We start from the raw sequence: 18187 nt of genomic DNA, 5'->3' as shown, positions 1-18187 counted from the left end.
GCATATTTTATGTAAATACTCATATCTGCCAATACTTAAAACTTGGTAGTTGGAACTTGTGTCATCTTCAAAAATTGGAATGGGTGCATCTGTACTTTAAATATGTTTATAGCTACTAGTAATCATGGTGCATTTTGTCTAGTTTTGTGTCTTTGGACAACAACATGATCCTCTTATTGAATTATGTTTTGTGAAATTTTGGATCTGCTTTTGATAGAATTTTCAGGGCATTTGTCTACGGTCCACTACTGCCTCAAGTTTTCTTATTTAAGAGGAAAGTCCCTCTCGATCTCTCTGATCCAGCGCTCTCAGTTCTTCTTTTACTGAAGGACAGGTCTTCAGACTCCTGCATTGATTTTTATGAGCACTCTATCTCTTTATTTCCTTGTCCGTCTGCATCTCTATCCTTCATCTCACTCTCTGCTCTCTTCTGTCTGTCATTATCTCACTCACTTCATCACCCTTCCTCTACACCTCTCTCTGTCTCTCCCTCGGCCCCTCTCAATCTCCTGTCTCATAACATGAAGACCTCCCTCTCTTTTCCTCTCTCTTTATTCTTACATTTAAATTCACTGAAGCACTTTTCAGCATCATCTATTTCTAACCCTCTGCATCACTTTCCTCTCTTTGTCTTCCTCTTTCATTCATTCTAGAGAGGCAGAGGATGGACGAGAAAATGAAAAATAAAGCTTTAGCGAGGGATGATGGTGTGTGGGGGGTGACTCGCCATTGGAGGTAGCACAGGTTTGTTTGCTCTCCTTCTCTCTCCATCTCTGATTTTTCTCTGTACACATGCAAACACACTCACTCTTCCTATCTCTCTCTATAATCTCTATCTGTCTGTCTCTCTCCCTCACTGTCTCTCTCTCGCTTCCTGATGCAATAGTTGGTTCAGCCTGATGTTTCAAACGTTGCCGTGGTGATGCTTTGGCTATGTGCTAGACTGAGGTCATTTCACTCTTTCATATGACTCTATCAGCTCATCCTGTGTGTCTCTCTAAACAGCAGTGCATCCGGTCTCACTCTTGTCAGAAATGACAATTATCTGTACAGTGGAGAAAAAATGATCAAGCAGAACCTTGAACAGGAATGAACCTGCTAACCCTCAATACTAAACAACAGCTAAACCATGGATTTCCCTTTTTATAAACAATGCTGTACCTTTAGTGGCGCTGAATTATTAGTGGTGCTTTGGGGTTTGTATGTGCACTTGGATTTAGATTTTGATCTGTATTCGGATTCTGTCTTAAACCGGAAGTGTGTCCAAACTAATATTCATTCAGAATCAGAATATTGACATTTTCTATAATAAACATTTATAAAGTTATAACAAAGTAACAAAGATAGCTTGATAAATACAGAGAATCAATTTATTCTAGTAACTGGCTATTTATTGGCATTATGTTTCATCTGTCCTAATCATTCCTTTTTGTTCTCCAATATGAACAAAAATGATTTTATCATTAATCAATAATTTCACAACTTCTATCATTAAAAAATTTATATCAAACACCACAAAAATCTATCACTACAATAAATGTATTTCAGTGATGTGAATTAACTCTAGATGGTGTTTCTTTGTCTGTTATTCAGTTTTGTTTACTGATTCCTTCATCGGAGGTGTGTTTCAGTGTGTTTAATAGTTAATGAGTGTGAATGTGTGTGCGTGTGTGTGTGTGTGTGTGTGTGTGTGAGCGTGTATTTATCACTTTGTGGGGACCAAATGTCCCCATAAGGATAGTAAAACCCAAAATGTATGACGTTGTGGGGACAATTTGTTGGTCCCATGAGGAAATCAGCTTATAAATCATACTAAATTATGTTTTTTTAATGTAAAAATGCAGAACGTTTTCTGTGAGGGTTAGGTTTAGGGGTAGGATTAGGGTTAGGGGATAGAAAATATAGGTTGTACAGTATAAAAACCATTATGTCTATGGAAAGTCCCCATAAAACATGAAAAACCAACGTGTGTGTGTGTGTGTGTGTGTGTTTAATATGCATAAGGGAAACACTTGTCTTTTTAGAGTTAGTTTGATTGTGTGTGTACATATGTGTGTTTTTCTTTGAGTGACTGAGCCAATTTCAGGTTATTTGGAGAACATTAAAAGCAACAAAACCATCTCACCAATCAAAGAAAGCTATGGTGTAATGCTCTAATTAACACTAATTAACCTTACCATCATCGTTAGCTCAATTTGCCCTTCATCCTGCCCACATAGCGCTCTTTCCAATCACACCTTCCATCATCCCCTCATCGTATTATCTCCTCTCTCATTCCGCCTCCATTCCCTAACCCCCCCAAAGGCCAGTGAAGCAGAGCTACGTGTATGTGTGTTTATCAGAGAGAGAAATAGAGTGTGAGGCACATAAACCGCAGAGGAGAGGGAGAGAAAGAGAGAAACTGTGTATGTTTGTGTGAGCAAGACAAGAAAGACAGTCTAAGTCGAGAGAGAGTGAGAGAGAGTGAGGGATCAAAACCTGCCTGCGGGTAAATGAATAAATCATGTCTTCCCTTCGTCCTGAGAACTGAAGCACGGATGAGTAATACACACATAGAGACACACACCCACTCTCCCTCCCGCTCTCCTTCTCCTCTCTTATGCAGTCTGCTCTCTCTCTCTCTCTCTCACACATACACACACACAGACACACCGCCTTATGTTTGCTATGCAAGGGCAGATAGTAATCAGAGATGGGCACTCTCTTTCACACACACATACACTGATATTATTAGAACCCTTTAAGAACACACATACACGTGGTTCACACCTACACAGCTGGGACGCAGCGGTTCTCTTTGCCCTACTACTGAAAGCTCTTATTAATGATGTCAATATGTTAATACAGTTTTTGTTTTTTTTGTTTTGAATGACTCAAAAATATGTTTGTGTTTCATGTTTTTTAGTTTTTTTTAATAAACATGGGATGCACTGGAGTTCATTTTGCATTTAATATTATTGATAACCAAAGATATAATTCTGGCTGTCTCATTTAGAGGCTAAATAAACTGCCATTTGATTGTAAATGAACAGTTGAAGATCATTCTGACTTTAGCTTGTCAAGGAGACATACGTGGGCCTCAACACTTCATACGCAAATCACAATGATGGTGACAATTATCAAACACATCACAGAGTGACATAACTAAAAGTGAAAACAAACACAACCAACAGCATAAATCAAACCAGCTAACAGTAAAAATATGTAGGTATAACAGTAACACTGCCACAGTGAATGCCAGGAATCCAATTACATGAGTGTGGTGTGCGTAGATTCTCATGAAACCTCTCAAGAAAAGATCCTGGTCCTTTTAGAATCAAATAAGAAATTATTTATTTAATTTAGAAAATGAAGCCTGTTTTAGGACATTACGATTTTTTACATTGTGACATTATTTCATGACAGTCACACACATTTTGCCACCCAATTCTGATGACTGCAATACGAAAACGTGCAAAGATGATAAATAATTTTTAAGTATTTATAGACATACTGCTTTCAATTGTTTTGTTTTTTTGTTTTTTGCTGAATATCATTTAAAAAAAAAATATTGTTCAACAGCATCTTTTTTTCCTGTAATACAGTGAAAAAAACGACTTTTACGGTGAAGAGAATCATTAGTGAAAACAATGAGTATTTTCACATTTACATTTATGCATTTGGCAGAAGCTTTTATACAAAGTGACTTACAGTGGCCTTATTACAGGGACAATCCCCCCAGAGCAACCTGGAGTTAAGTGCCTTGCTCAAGGACACAATGGTGGTGGTTGTGGGGATCGAACCAATGACCTTCTGATTACCAGACTACTAGTTATGTGCTTAGACCACTACACCACCACCACTCCATGTATAGTATAAGTAAAACATTGTGTAATGCAGTAATGATAATTAGGGTGTAAAATATGCTCAAGTGTCCTGAATATAATGTAATAAAAATCTTAAATATAGGTTTTTAATGTAAAATATAATGTCATATTTTTTTAATATGTACTATTTGGGGTTAAATATGAACAGGACATTTAATTGACAGAATTCATGAGAATCACTCAATAAAAAAATGCTAATATTTTTCAATACCAATATGGTCACTGATACATTGGGCATCCCTAAAATAAAGAATAGTTTCATCTATACACTGATGTGTCTCAATGTTGTATAAACTCTCAACATCAAAACAATATGGGATATAATCTTCTATGTCTGTAGTTTGACTGTTAACTGTTTCTGTCACTCTGATGTCACTTTAAGCAGTTGTGCTGTGAATGTCTCTCTCCCAGCACGCGCGTGTGTGTGTGTGTGTGTGTGTGTGTGTGTGTGTGTGTGTGTGTGTGTGTGTGTGTGTGTGTGTGTGTGTGTGTATGTGTGCATGTGTGAGGAGAGATGATGGTACAGACTTCGAGGTCAGCCATATATGACTCACACAGGAGAAATTGGACTCAGGCTTTAGACTAGCGAGATGAAGACTGATGGAAAGAGAGAGGAGAGAGACATAACTGTGATTGGATTTGACTGCTTTTGCTGCCACAAACAAGATCCATTTATGTCTCTTCCTTCTACTTCCCCTTCTCTTTATTTTCAATCATTAATTCAAATGTTAATACATCATTTTAAATTGAAGCTCTCCTGGTGATATTTACTATAGCAGTTGTTTAAAGTAAACTGTACATTATTTTGTGCTATTCAAAACACAAAAAGTTACATAAAGATAATAAAAGTAAAATAGATAATTCTGTTAGAAGGACTACCCGGTTTATGTAATGCACACCAGAGGTTTTCTTAATATAGTTATTCTAGCTCACCCTCGCATGATATCTATGATCCCTCCACTGTAGAACTTTGGCTTTGACACAATTTTACCAGCCACTTTACACCCGATATGTACAGCCACCTTTATCTGATTCATATGTATACAGTATAAAGGCTATACACAAACATTGTACAGGAAAATGTGAATCACTGGATTTAAAGGATTTAAACTCATTAAATAACACCATTTGCAGCAGATCTTTCTTGCTGTCTCTCCCGGTCTTTCCTTCCCCATTTGAGGCCGTCTGGTATGCAACTGTTGCATTCCTTCATCTTTTCTTCTGGATCTTTCTGTCTGATCATAACAGATATAATCTTTAGAAAAAGAAAGAAACACCAGAACTTCTCACATACTCAACTCTTTTCCTTGCTGTTTTTTTTTGTTGTTGTTGTTAAAGGAGGAGGCAGACAGTGGAAATACAGCTGTGCTAGATGAACCGTCTCTGCAGGAAAAGGTCCAGGCCTGGCTCAAGCAGAACCACTTCCAAAACGTCATTCAGCAAGGTAATCCAGCCCCCTTTCTCTCTATCTCTGCTCTAGATTCCTCACTGAAAACATATTTATTCTGCAGATGTTGTATGCTGTATGTTTGGATAAATCTGACTAACTAGTCGGCTGTTTGAAGCCTTACTGTCAAACATACACAGATGAGCCAAAACATTATGACCACTCACACAAGTTCAATTTAAAAAATGTTTGGTTCCCAACCCTATCTTTGACTGCAATGAGAAATGCCATTTTTAGAGTTTGTGCTTATTTAGATAATCTGCTTCTTCGATATGTAGATAAATGTTGATTTGAGGATTTAGAGTGAGAGTGTTTTGCAAGATCAGTCAGTGTTATAAGTCTCATGAGGACCCTATTTGTTGGTTGTGTGTGATTTGTGCTGTTGTGCCGCAGGTGCTTGTCTACTGATGGGTCTGAAAGTGAAAGTGTTCAGACAGGATTCCAAAACCCAGTGGCTGTCTGGAGTCATCACACACCACGACCAGAACAAGAAAACCGTGGTGGTCATGACTGACCAGGTGACAGCACACACACTGTATATACTATATAAATATAGATATAGATATATATGTAGAGTAGCATAATGGAAACATGTATTAAAAGAATATCATATTGCTTTTGAATCTTATGAAACTTGTTTTTTAATGTTTAAAGGTCCGAGAGATCGTGAATGTTGATCCATTGCTGGTTCAGATGATGTTACTAGATGATATCTCACACACTGCACTAAAGAGAGAAAATTCAAAACGCAAATCTCATGTCGCCAAGATCAATAGGAATTTCCTTGTGAGTGAAGACATTAATTTGTGTGTCAAATCATGTCAAATCACTTTATTGTCACACTACCATGTACACAATTGCAACAGTAGGTGAAAGTCTTGTGTGCAGTTCCGAGCAACATAGCAGTCATGACAGTGATGAGACATATACCAATTTACAATAAACAACATATTTACACAACACAATTTACATATCAAATGTACACATACTTACACAACGCAATAATAATATACAATGTACAGTAAACAATACACACAATATAGAAAACACATACAATAAAAATAAATGTGTGCATGTGCATGTGCGCAAGATATACCTGACACATCTTTATATTTTAAATCTGCTTCCAGGGCATTGGAAACCAATCAAGCAACACTACAGCAAATGACCAGGTAGAGACTTTAACACACATGCAAATGGACAGAATCTGCTGTGTCCTCATATATCCTCTAGTTTAAAAAAAACACACACTCTCTCTCTCCTGCAGAAGGTGTGCAGCTCCATGCCAGTACAGCAGCAGTCAGAACTGTGCAAAAAGAACTGCAGCATGGTAGAGGATGAGAAAGACGGGATGAGGGAGAAGGGAAGTGATGAAGGGAGAGGAGGTGAGCTGCAGCTGTGGCCAATGAGCTCCCTCTGTGGTAAATTACATTTAGCTGTATTTTGATACATAGCATTATCTTGTTACACAGTGCTGATATTTGCAAAGTATAAAATGGAATTAAGCAATATCCCAATTACTGTTGAACTGAATACAACTCAGGCTGAGGAAAATAGCAGTACTATTTTGCAATGTTGCTGTGCAAACAAATAAAGGTTCAAAAGAAGCAAACCATGTGCAAGCCAGCAAACTACACTCACTGACCACTTTATTGGGAGCACTATGGTCCTAATAAAGTGCCTGATGTGGTCTTCTGCTGTTGTAGCCCATCCGCCTCAAGGTTCAACATGTTGTGCATTCTGAGATGCTATTCTGCTCACTACAATTAAACAGAGTGGTTCTATGAGTTAATGTAGCATTTCTGTCAGCTCAAACCAGACTGGCCATTCTCCATTGACCTCTCTCATCGTCAAGGATTTTCTGTCCGCAGAACTGCCACTCACTGGGTGTTTTTTGTTTTTGAAACCATTCTGAGTAAACTCAGAGTTGTGCATGAAAATCCCAGGAGATTAGCTGTTACAGAAATATTCAAACCAGCCTGTCTGGCACTAACAATCATGCCACGGTTGAAATCAATGAGATCACACCTTTTCCCCATTCTGATGGTTGATGTGAACATTAACTGAAGCTCCTGACTCGTATCTGCATGACTTTATGCATTGCACTGCTGCCACACGATTGGCTGATTAGATAACTGCATGAATAATTGGGTGTACAGGTGTTCCAAAGAAAGTGCTCAGTGAGTGTACGTGTTGCTCACATGTCGCAACACAGGCACAGACAAGCGGAGTAAAGAGTCTTAGTGCTGTTATACAAAACTGTTGTAATAAATATCAGCACACTTGGAACACAAATTTTCAGTTACATCTGAGATCTGATCAGAGTGGCGCTAACTGTTGTGTAATCTGTAATAAATGCCTTTTTCACCTTTTTCCAAATACTTTTTTTTTATTAATCTGTTTTTTTGTATTTCTAGATTCCTCCAAATCTAAAAATAGCCATGGTGAGAGAAAAAGGAGGAATGAAGAGGAGAAGAAAGATGAAAAGGAGAGGAGCAGATGTGGGTTTAAAAGGCTGAAAGCAGGCAGCATGTCTGACCTGTCTGAGAACAGCGATTCTGAAATTTCCAGCTGTAGAGTGCAAGATTCATCCACGGATTCAGGATCAAAGAGACAGCTAAAACAGCATCACACTTCAAAGAGGCCATTGGACTGTAAGACTCACCCCTCCCACAAAGGCGCGGAACCTTTGCCCAACCAATTAATATATAGCAAGGGTCAGAAATTTGGCAAAACTACTCAGTTAATTTCCTCTAGTGCATCTTGCAACAGTGCTCTCAAGAACACACAGGCAGTAGAATGTGCTGTCGGAGATAGTGGTGGCAAAGCGGAGGAAAGAAGCGATGGAGGGATGCCAGAAATAGAGGACAGGAGTGAGGGGGCCTCTCGGGAGGACTCTGAAGCCGTGTCGGCGCTGCTGGCATCCCAAGAGAGCGAGCAGCTGGTCTCCATGGAGACCACATGTGTGCTATTGCACACATCACCTCTGGAGTGTGAAGGTGTGGAGGCTGAGCAGGAAATGTCGACGTGTGATCCGGAGGTCAAAGGGTCAGAGTTAACCCACATAGAGTCTAGGGGAACGAAGTTTAGAAAATCAGAGGTCAGAATGTCGACGTGTGATCCGGAGGTCAAAGGGTCAGAGTTGACCCACGTAGAGGCTAATGAGTCGAAGTTTAGCAAATCAAAGGTCAGAAGGTCAGAATTGACCCATTCAGAGGCAATTACAGCCAGCAGTGACCCTGCAGTCTCTGTAAAAAAGGATCCTAGAGGAGCCCCGCCTCACTCGCCCATCATAACTTGCAACAAAAAGGAGGTAGATGTGGATCATAAACCAAGATGTTCTGCAGGAACGGTGATCACAGAATATGGACCTGTAATTTCCATGGAAGCTAACCACAAGCCCAGTGTGCGCTTCTGTCCTTGCCCCTCTCTGGAGATCATATCTAAACCTCAGACTATACAGGAGAAATCTAGACAGAAGCAGAGTGCATCCCTAGAAATGGTCATGTTGAAGAAGATATCTCCTGTTGTTAAATCTGCCATGGATAGAACTCCTACTAGCCTTAAAACAGCACCCAATCCCAAAGTGATCTGCTCTGCAGCACCAGTCCTGACCCAGTCACCTTCTCCATCCCCAACTCGATCCAGAACACCAACACATTCTCCCTGTACACCTAATCACACTACCCCACCAGACAAGTCCACCAAAAGCTCACTCATTGTAGATAGAACGGAGCCCTTCACCGTCTACAGAGACCCTGCACTAGTGAGGATGGAGCTGGAGACCTACCCCACCTACATCCAGCCTCCTCACACACCCCCAAACCCCAAACACCACCCGAAGACCCCACCTCCTTCCTCCAGCTCTCCAAGTATTACCCATTCTGCCTCCCACAGCAAGCTACTGAATCCGTCCCATCACCCCGCACAACTTTCTCCCATTCCTCTCCAGTCCCAGGCTCCGCTCTGCTCCCTCAGTACGCCTGATTCAGCCATCCCTCACCCGAACCTCCTCCCCTCACTCCTGCCTGCACTCTCCCCATCTGCTGCACTCCTGGCTGGCCACACACATATGGGAGCTCTCAGGCTTCCTCACCATCATTTGGCTCTTCCAGGGAACCAGTCTCTTCTGGGCCAGACTTCCGGCTCAGCTACTCTGGCACCACTTGGCCTGTATCCTCTCCTCTGGCCCTCTTTCCCCAACGGAGCCCACAACTATGCTGGACTGGGCCTGCCAGCATCTAAATGGACACACCCAGAGGCAGCTGGTATCTCTGACAGCAGCATGAGGAGGGTGAGTGTCCTCACTTCACACTTCTATCATGCACATGTTAAACAAGAGACATGCAGGAAGCCCTAATAGTGCATGCCAGATTCTAGAGTCAGTCAGGATATTAAGCCTGGGCATTACAGACAGTTGGAGGAATATCAACGATTTAGTAAATTTTAGTCAACATGAAATCAAAATGGATCCTTATACTTAATTCATGTTCCTGGTTGTATTCTGGTCTTATTCCAGTTTAGAATGTGTTTGCAAAATGTTTGTCTTCATAATCTTTCATCAAAATGTAATACATTTTACCCGATTATTATAGTTAACAAAACTAAGACAAAGGCTAAACAAATAAATAAAATGAAAAACTAAATGCATTTGTAAGAAACTAACTAATTAAACTAAACTGAATGGACAAATTGAAAATAAAATATAAAAAAAGTTCTAATTGAAAACTAAAATAATCTTGACTGCTCCTCTGAAACGACTTTCCTTTTCGGCTGATTTCACCAAGTCCTTTTATTTTTAAACGCCTCCCCTCCAACCACTTGTCCTTCGCGTTCAGATCTGGCTCCATTCTCCATGTAATGTCCACTTTTCATCATCCAATCTATTCCTGATAGATAAAATCAATGCCCGTCCTACTTTTTTATTCTCATTGATTACCCTGTTTCACTCTGATATCCAGTGTGTCAGATCATGGAAGTAAAATGAGCTGATGCTGTTTCTTGTTGACTTTGAAACACAGAAAAATCTTGATTGGTAAGATGCTTGTTGTGATGTTTTGTTATTGCTTATGTTGTAGCGTAGACAATATGTAGTGGTTATGGGATTTATGAGCTCATAGCTAAACGTCAGATTATCAGTGAGACGTCTAGACTGGAGTGGAGACAGAGGATGGCCAAGAACACTAGAGAATGCAAGGGATGATTGTGTTTGTTTGTGCGGTAACAGAACACCCCAAGTCCTTGGCTTCCTCAGCCCACCCCTGTGACGAGTGTAGACAATCAAGGATTGCAACCTCCGCTGCCTGTGCGACCCTCCAGTGCTGACCCTCAGAGAATGTCCAGGAAATCTCAACCTTGCACATCCTCCTCCAAAACCACAGAGTAAATTTCCAGCTTACTGTTGCACTTCTTACACGTCTTTAACGTTATTCCATTGTTATAACTTTAATTGCACTGTTTATACTACAGCATTGTTGAATTCTTGACTTTCCAAGGTGTTAATATTTTTTATAACTGCACAGTGTGACAGGGCGGAGGGCGGGGCCGGGTCATGATTCTACACACCCGGTCCCTTATCAGGCTAATCAAGCCTCCGTGAGGGATAAAGGGACCGGGTGTGTATAATCACGACCCGGCCCCACCCTCCGCCCTGTCACACACAGCTATAAAGCATTTCCATATTTCTTGAATGTATTACAATACCTTATCATCTCGCCATGCTCTTTCTGAACTAGTAACAGTGGCTTTGGCTGTTTTGAGCAAGATGCTTTATAATTGGCGTAAGGTAGTTTTTCTACACATTTTAGGGACAAAACCAGAAAAGTATCGTAAATGTCATAAACTACGTTTCCATCCAATGATTTTATGCGGAAAATTGTTTAGCGCATCAAAATAAAGCTGATGGAAACACATTATCGCTAAAATGTCACAAATGTCGACATTATATTTAGGAGGCACTGTGGTGACATACTGGTTTTGGCTGATAAACTTCAGAGTTTCCTGAATGACGTTCTCTAGTTCTAGACTTTTTTCAAGAATATAAACTATCAGAACTATTTTTCCAATGCTGAGTTCACTTTCAGAAAACAAGCTTTTGAACATTTTAAAACGTTTAAATATTTTAAATCTAACCATCTTTACCTCAGATCGCATTTAAACAGAAAATATACATTTGCATTATGAAGCTAAAATAAATTTTAGATGATAATCAAGTTCAGTTGGTTGTTAAAAGTTGCTGGAGAAATATGCAGGACATAATGCAGTTGTGATGGCGATGCTTTTGTTTAGATAATTGTTCAAAATATTGAATTTCAGGAATGTATCATATGTAAACCTTGATATTACACTCCATCATTTTTTTTCTTTAATAGCTGTGCACACTGCATATACACTTCGATTAATGGTCCTTATACTAAGACTGAAAGTTTCCCCCACTACTTGGTGCAGGTTTCCAGCTTGAACAGGGTCATGACGCTCCACTTTTGTGTCGGAACAAGTGCCAACCTGCGATAGGTGTAACATCAGGACCAATATTACAGTCCTATCAGAAGGGCAACTTCTCCCTTTTGATTGCAATTCCTCCTCTTCTGATTGCTTTTATTTGTGAAATTAAAATGATAGTAAACTGGATAATTTTAATGAATTGTCTCAATACCCTCCCCATTTTACCAACACTTCGGAGGAAAAAAATTTGGGAAATCTAGGAGGCGAATTAACGATAAATACACATTTCTGAATGGAAACGGCTTCAGGGCAGATTTATTTTGCGCTAAACCAAAACTTTTTGGTTTACAAAATGTGTTTTTTTAGGCACGACGTCATAACGCACACCCTTTTTATCGATAAAAGGCCATTTGAATGGAAACGGGCAGAAGGCGGCAAATGTCGCAATTTTATTTTCCGCATTTTCACGTTGTCGATAACAAAATAGCACGAAAGGTGGATGGAAATTAGGCTATAGATAAACATATTACAAAGTCATTTACATGTGCTAACTTTTGTATAAGCAGAATAATTGATTACCACCTCTGCTGTGCATTCATTTTCAATAGTCTGTTGTCAATTATTCCTTACTTATCAGACATTTTGAGCAATGATGTCACTCTTCGCAACAAGCCCTTCCACATTCATACCTGCTGTTTTTGTTTCTAGAGAGTTGGATAGAAGAGGCATCACTGAGAGTCCAAGCTCCATTCATAATCACTTCTCACTCAAGTCTGAGCAGGAGCGTGTCCAGGCAGCAGCAGGGAAAAATGAGCAGACCTACTGCCCAGTTGCCCTTGAGTCAGCCCAGAGTCAATCCAAACAGCCACTTGTTGTTTACGATCTCACAGGTGAGAGACCAAACCATTACAAGGAAGAGAACCAGCGCATTCTTCAGGAGAGCATTGAGGTGGCACCGTACACTGCTAAACTGGGCTCTGATAGGAAGTCGCAATACTCTAGAAGTCCCACATCCACCCTTCCTTCCAAGGAGAGGGAGAGAGAGATAGAGAGGGAGAGAGAAAGAGAGCAAGTCAAAGAGCGAGAAATGCATGCTGTCAGACACACTTTACCTCCCCGGCCACAGTCAGCCCACCCTACTCCCACCCTCATGCAGAGGAGCTACTACACTTCTCTGTCCAACAGCGTGGAGAACAAACCTCCACAGCGCAGAGCACCAGCTAGTAAAGAACTCTATGAGAGGCTCAGTTCTGTTGCATCTGTCATGACTTCATCCAACTCACAGAGCTCCATCAGGGCCAGACTTCCACCTCTTGTCAATAAGCACCACGTTAAAGAGGAGGGTCTCCTGGGAAAGATCACAGAGCAACTGGCTCATAAAGCTTCCACCATGGAACCACTGGAGGTAGTGGCTATGGATAGAAGGGGTTCAGGCTCTTCTCTCATTTCGGTCTCCTCTTCCTCCCTTAATGTGCCTTTACTCCACCGAGCCCCAATTTTTCACCCTCCAGCACCACCTATCATGTTTTATAAAGACCCTGGATTATCCCCGCCTACCCTCACAGCCATTCAGCCAATGAGCTTGTCTGGTAAAGGTCAGAAGCAGCAGAGACCGCCTACGCTGTTGCCTGAACACAGAAATACTGCTGTAGACGGGAAGAAGCCTGTGTCAGAAAAAGTGACAATGGCATCACAAGCCTATGATACTCAATGCAGTGGAGTTTTGCACAGCCGTGAGAGAGGGGCTAGCGGGCACATAGCAAATGGTGTTGTAGTCAGACCACAGTCAGCCACTGCGTCAGTTATTGTACGACCAACAAGCTACATGCACACAACAATCAATTATACAGTCTCCGACAGTTCAAATTCACAGATGCATTGCGGTCACATGAGAACTTCAGAAAGTTTGTCCAACCCACACTCTAAGGATGGCTGTGTTCAGCATAAAAGAGGAGTACTCTGGACTCCTTTGGATACCGTTCACTCCATCAACATGACGACCCAGAAGGGGGATCTCAACACTCCCATAAACATGACTACTAAACCTATTAGTACAGCTCAACCAAATTGCGGAGTGATGCACCCATTAACAAATGTGGACACCACACACTCTATAGTAGATCTTATTACCGAACACAGCAAGAGGAGAGAGGGTGGGGCTGTTCAGCCAAAGATGGAGTCTTCTCCCACCTCCTGCACTTCTAAAGACTTTCCTCATCTAAAAAAACACAGAGCTGGACTAGCTGCTGCCAAATCCAGACTAAACAAGCATACAATACAGCCTCAACACACTATGCATTCTTCAAACTCTACAAATCATATCTCAAACCCCTCAAACAGTAGGTATGGCACTTACACTACACTTAGTACACATGTTGTGTGTTCTGCACATGCTCTGGAAAGAGAAAAAGAGTCTGTATTAAACCCTAGTCCTTCTAAATGTCCCAGTCTGGCATCAGTGATGTCCAGCCCTGTACCCCCAACCAAACAAGACTTGCTCACTAAGGAGCAGCCACCTGCCTCAGCCCTCACCAACCAAATGGCTCAATCAGGTCAGAACAACTACCATAAACTAAAAAAAGCCTGGTTAACCCGCCATTCTGAGCAAGATAGTGGCAGGACAACCTCCCAAATAGTAGACGGCCCTAAGACATCTGTAACTCTGATCAACACATCGAACAACCCAATCAAACAGGAAATAAATGGTCTTGTGGATAATTGGTCAGGTCAGGAGGACAAAGATATTGCACTAGACAGCAGAAAGTCCAAAATATTGGATAGGAAGTATGGTTCAGGGGCGAAGAAGCCCACTCAAGAGTACAGGAAATCAGAGGACCAGAAATCTAATGGTAATGCTACAAGTTCCATTACAGAAGACCAAAAACCGGTCATGGCCAATGAGAAACCAGTCAAGAAGTCTTCCTTGGAGGACGTCAAACCTGTCTTGGAAAGAAATGGCAAGCTGGAGGGCAAGGAGTCCACCCTTGTGGACAAGAAGTCTAGTGGAAAAAGATCAACCACCGTGCACATAAAGGCCGAGAAGGAGAAACGGGGAGAGAAACGGCCATTAGAGTCCAGCAGAGAGAGTGGAGAAGACTCTGGCCATGAGAGTGAAAGCGGTGGATCAGGACAGAGGTTTAAACAGCAGTCCAAGTCCTCTTTTAAAATAAAGCGGAATGACCACCAGAAGGAGAAAGTGGAGAAAAAAGGAGAGGAGGAGGAAGAAGAGGAGGAAGAAGAGGAGGAAAGCAAATCAAATGGAACATTGCAAACTCCAAAGGACAAGACTCAACAGAGGGTGTCGAACAGTAGTGAGTGTTTCTACCTGTTTAATGTTTAAAGAGTGTATGCATGTGCATGTTTAGTCACAAAGAAAGATGTTCTATTGGTAATCAAAAAATTTCAATATCCTATAGAGACCCTCAACAGTTAGTACTGTGCCAGTACTTTCAATTATCGATATAACACAATACTTTTCCTCACAATTTTGTATCGATACTTTAGATCACTGTATCGATATTTTTATTCAGCTATTTGTGTATTTATATCATGTCAGTCCATCAGTTCAATAAAGATGAAGCAGGTTGTCTAAATCAGTGCAAACTCAGCGCAGCATTTCTCAGTGCAGTCAGAGATGCTTCTATGAGGCGCAGAGAGACTGAAACTGAGCCCATTTCTCTCGCAGACACACTGTCCTCTCTCACATGTTTGGCACTAGGGCTGTGCAAAAATATTACTTTTCCGACTAACAGCAATCTTCATTTGATTATATCGATATCAATTCTTGAAATCCCAAAAACAATCTTTTACTCTATGCACATCCCTTTACAAAGAGAGTATTTCCCTCCCATATGCAACTATATCACCGAGTCATCATCCTTTCACTGCATGGTGTCCAAAGATGAGATCCACATAGTTAATTTGTCATTGATAATGTCTCTAATAATTCCCTATTTGGTCTTTACAGTCAAAAAATAAACGTTTAATTCTTATCGGACATGGCACTAATACTGAAAACAAGCCATTCAAGTCCATTCGTGTTAAAGTCCCTGTCCTTAAAGAGACAGTACTGGGTTTTAGCATGTGCTCTACATATTGATACTTGTAAATTAGGCATCTAAACAATAAACACAAACATAAAAAATGCATATATATTTTTGACATATTTATTGATGGAATACCTGGAATTTGTATATTTTTAAAAGCTCAAATGTGACAAAAGTGATGAAAAACTACTGAGAAAAAAGCTAAATGGACAACTGAAATATGCCAGTATGAATTGGAATGAAATTGAGAGCATCTGAATCATAAGGAAATCGAACCATGATATTTCGTGATGTATCGCAATATATCGAATCCTGACATATGAATCGTGATATGTAACGTATCGTGAGGTGCCTGGCAATACTAAGCCCTACCAACAGTAAGGTTCCAGAAGTTACTTTCATTACAGACCCACCATGAGCACAGCGTTTAACTGATAGAATGTGCTTCTGAAGAAGACATTAGTCAGTGTAATTTTAACTTAAGTAAAATTAAGTCAAGTATTACTGTTAAAGTCCTACATTACCCACAATCCTGAAGCGAGATCCACCAACCAGAGAAGTCATTGTGACCTGAGTAAACAGAATCCCAACAAACAGGCTCAACAGTGACCATCCACTGCCATAAAACATTGCAAATTATATAATAACGTTAGTTTTTCTACACTCTTGCAGATGCAAAATTTAATTGAATGCAGTAAATCTTAAATGACAACAGTGTCTGGCAACAAAAAGCAGAGCTCTATAATAAAAGTAACTTGAACAAGACCACTGCATTTATCAGCGGATTTGAATGAGAAGTTTCATAGCAGCTTTATAGAAAAGCATGCCTTAATGTCTATAAATGATATTTTATGCTTAAAATGATGACATATTGTAAATAGTTATATATTTATAGTAATTGCTGTGTTGATTATGTCATAAAATACATTAAGTTCACAATCTTATGCCTTTTCAAATACTTTGTTGCATTATATTAAATATGTGATTCATCTCAGCTGTTTGCTGTAGTACAAGGTTTAGCATTTTTCATTTAAGAATTTTCTAAAATGTTTGGAGAAAATGAATGAGCAAAATATTTTGTAAGGCAGTCACTGTTGCATTCTACAGCAGCAGTGTTTAAGCCAGCTCCGATCTAAACCGTGACACGTAATGTGTGTCTTTGCCAGAATGTAATTAACTCTCAGTTTAACCTTGATTTTTAGAAAAGGGATCGAAGGCAATGGTAATTCACAGCATGTATATTCAGGGTGATGCTGAGAATACAGATGTACTCGGGTCCACTATGTGTTTTCTTTGTCAGATGGCATCCCTCGCTCTGTGCTGAAAGACTGGCGGAAGGTGAGGAAGCTAAAGCAAACTGGAGAAGCCTTCTTACAGGACGACTCATGTGCTGAGATCGGCTCCAACGTGCAGAAGTGCAGAGAGTGTCGCTTGGATCGCTCTCGTAAATCTCAGGAGCTCGCCATCTCACCTGTCTTCTGCCGATTTTACTACTTCCGTCGGTTGGTTTTTCACGCTGTTAGCTAGTGTTTCAGATTATTCTTGGACATATCTAAACTCTCCAGTGATGCACAACATATAAGACCTTAATTTAGACCTGAGATTGGCTTAATTTTGTTTTAGAAATGTAAGTCTCGTGCACTTTGGCCTAGGAACACTAAGACTAATGTCTGCATTTAGTTTTAATGACAACAGCAATCAAGGTAAACTCTTGTGGTCAGCAAAAGTTATGTATTGGTAGTAGTTGACACGTAACATCAAAATTTTAGGTTAAAATGTATAGATTCTTATTTAAGTGAAATAAGGGAAAGTATATACTCTAGACACTTGGTCACCTCTTCTGATAAAGGGATAGTTCATCCCAAAATGAAAATTCTCACATAATTTGTTCACCCTCATGCCATCCCAGACATACAGAGCTGAAATATTCTTCTAAAAATGTTCTTTTGTGTTCAGTAGAATAAAGAAAGTGGATAGTAATAAAAACTGCATGCATATCAATCTTGAAAGAATTATCAAAATATGGAATATAGTATGTCACACTGCAGGATATGTCAACTTCCAAAATGTATTTCATGTCACATACCTATAAACAATTTCCTCCCCCTTTCTTTTTAGTTTGTCGTACAGTAAGAATGGCGTTGTCCGTGTGGATGGGTTTTCGGCGTCAGAGATGACAGATGAGGAGGCGGTTACAGTGTGGACTGGCAGCTCAGAGGACGAGGAAGACAAGAGGAGGAGACAGATGGACCTTGAGATGTCCAAATACGTCCTCACGCTCATTGGAGACAAGTTCTGCCAGCTCATAAAGACTGAGAACACTGCTGTCTCCTGGGTCAAGAAAGAAAGTACGTTTGTGTGTGTCTGTGTTTTTGTAGAATGAA

General features: G+C 40.4%; 1 protein-coding gene across 3 annotated transcripts in view; it reads left to right on the top strand.

Moving 5' to 3' along the window:
• LOC127656810 (probable JmjC domain-containing histone demethylation protein 2C) overlaps positions 1-18187 on the top strand; it is a 93639-nt gene that overhangs the window by 57681 nt on the left and 17771 nt on the right. For 2 of the 3 annotated variants that reach the window (XM_052145283.1, XM_052145286.1), the window contains exons 4-13: positions 5205-5310; positions 5707-5831; positions 5968-6099; positions 6444-6485; positions 6581-6734; positions 7731-9607; positions 10541-10695; positions 12466-15068; positions 17104-17305; positions 17922-18151. In XM_052145283.1, coding sequence (XP_052001243.1) covers positions 5205-5310; positions 5707-5831; positions 5968-6099; positions 6444-6485; positions 6581-6734; positions 7731-9607; positions 10541-10695; positions 12466-15068; positions 17104-17305; positions 17922-18151 — 5626 coding nt within the window. The remainder of the gene's footprint in view (positions 1-5204; positions 5311-5706; positions 5832-5967; positions 6100-6443; positions 6486-6580; positions 6735-7730; positions 9608-10540; positions 10696-12465; positions 15069-17103; positions 17306-17921; positions 18152-18187) is intronic. The other variant, XM_052145285.1, reaches the window with a different exon arrangement.

Source organism: Xyrauchen texanus, chromosome 16 (assembly GCF_025860055.1).
Source record: "Xyrauchen texanus isolate HMW12.3.18 chromosome 16, RBS_HiC_50CHRs, whole genome shotgun sequence".
NCBI classification, from domain to species: Eukaryota; Metazoa; Chordata; class Actinopteri; order Cypriniformes; family Catostomidae; genus Xyrauchen; species Xyrauchen texanus.
This window is presented reverse-complemented; position numbering and strand designations above follow the sequence as displayed.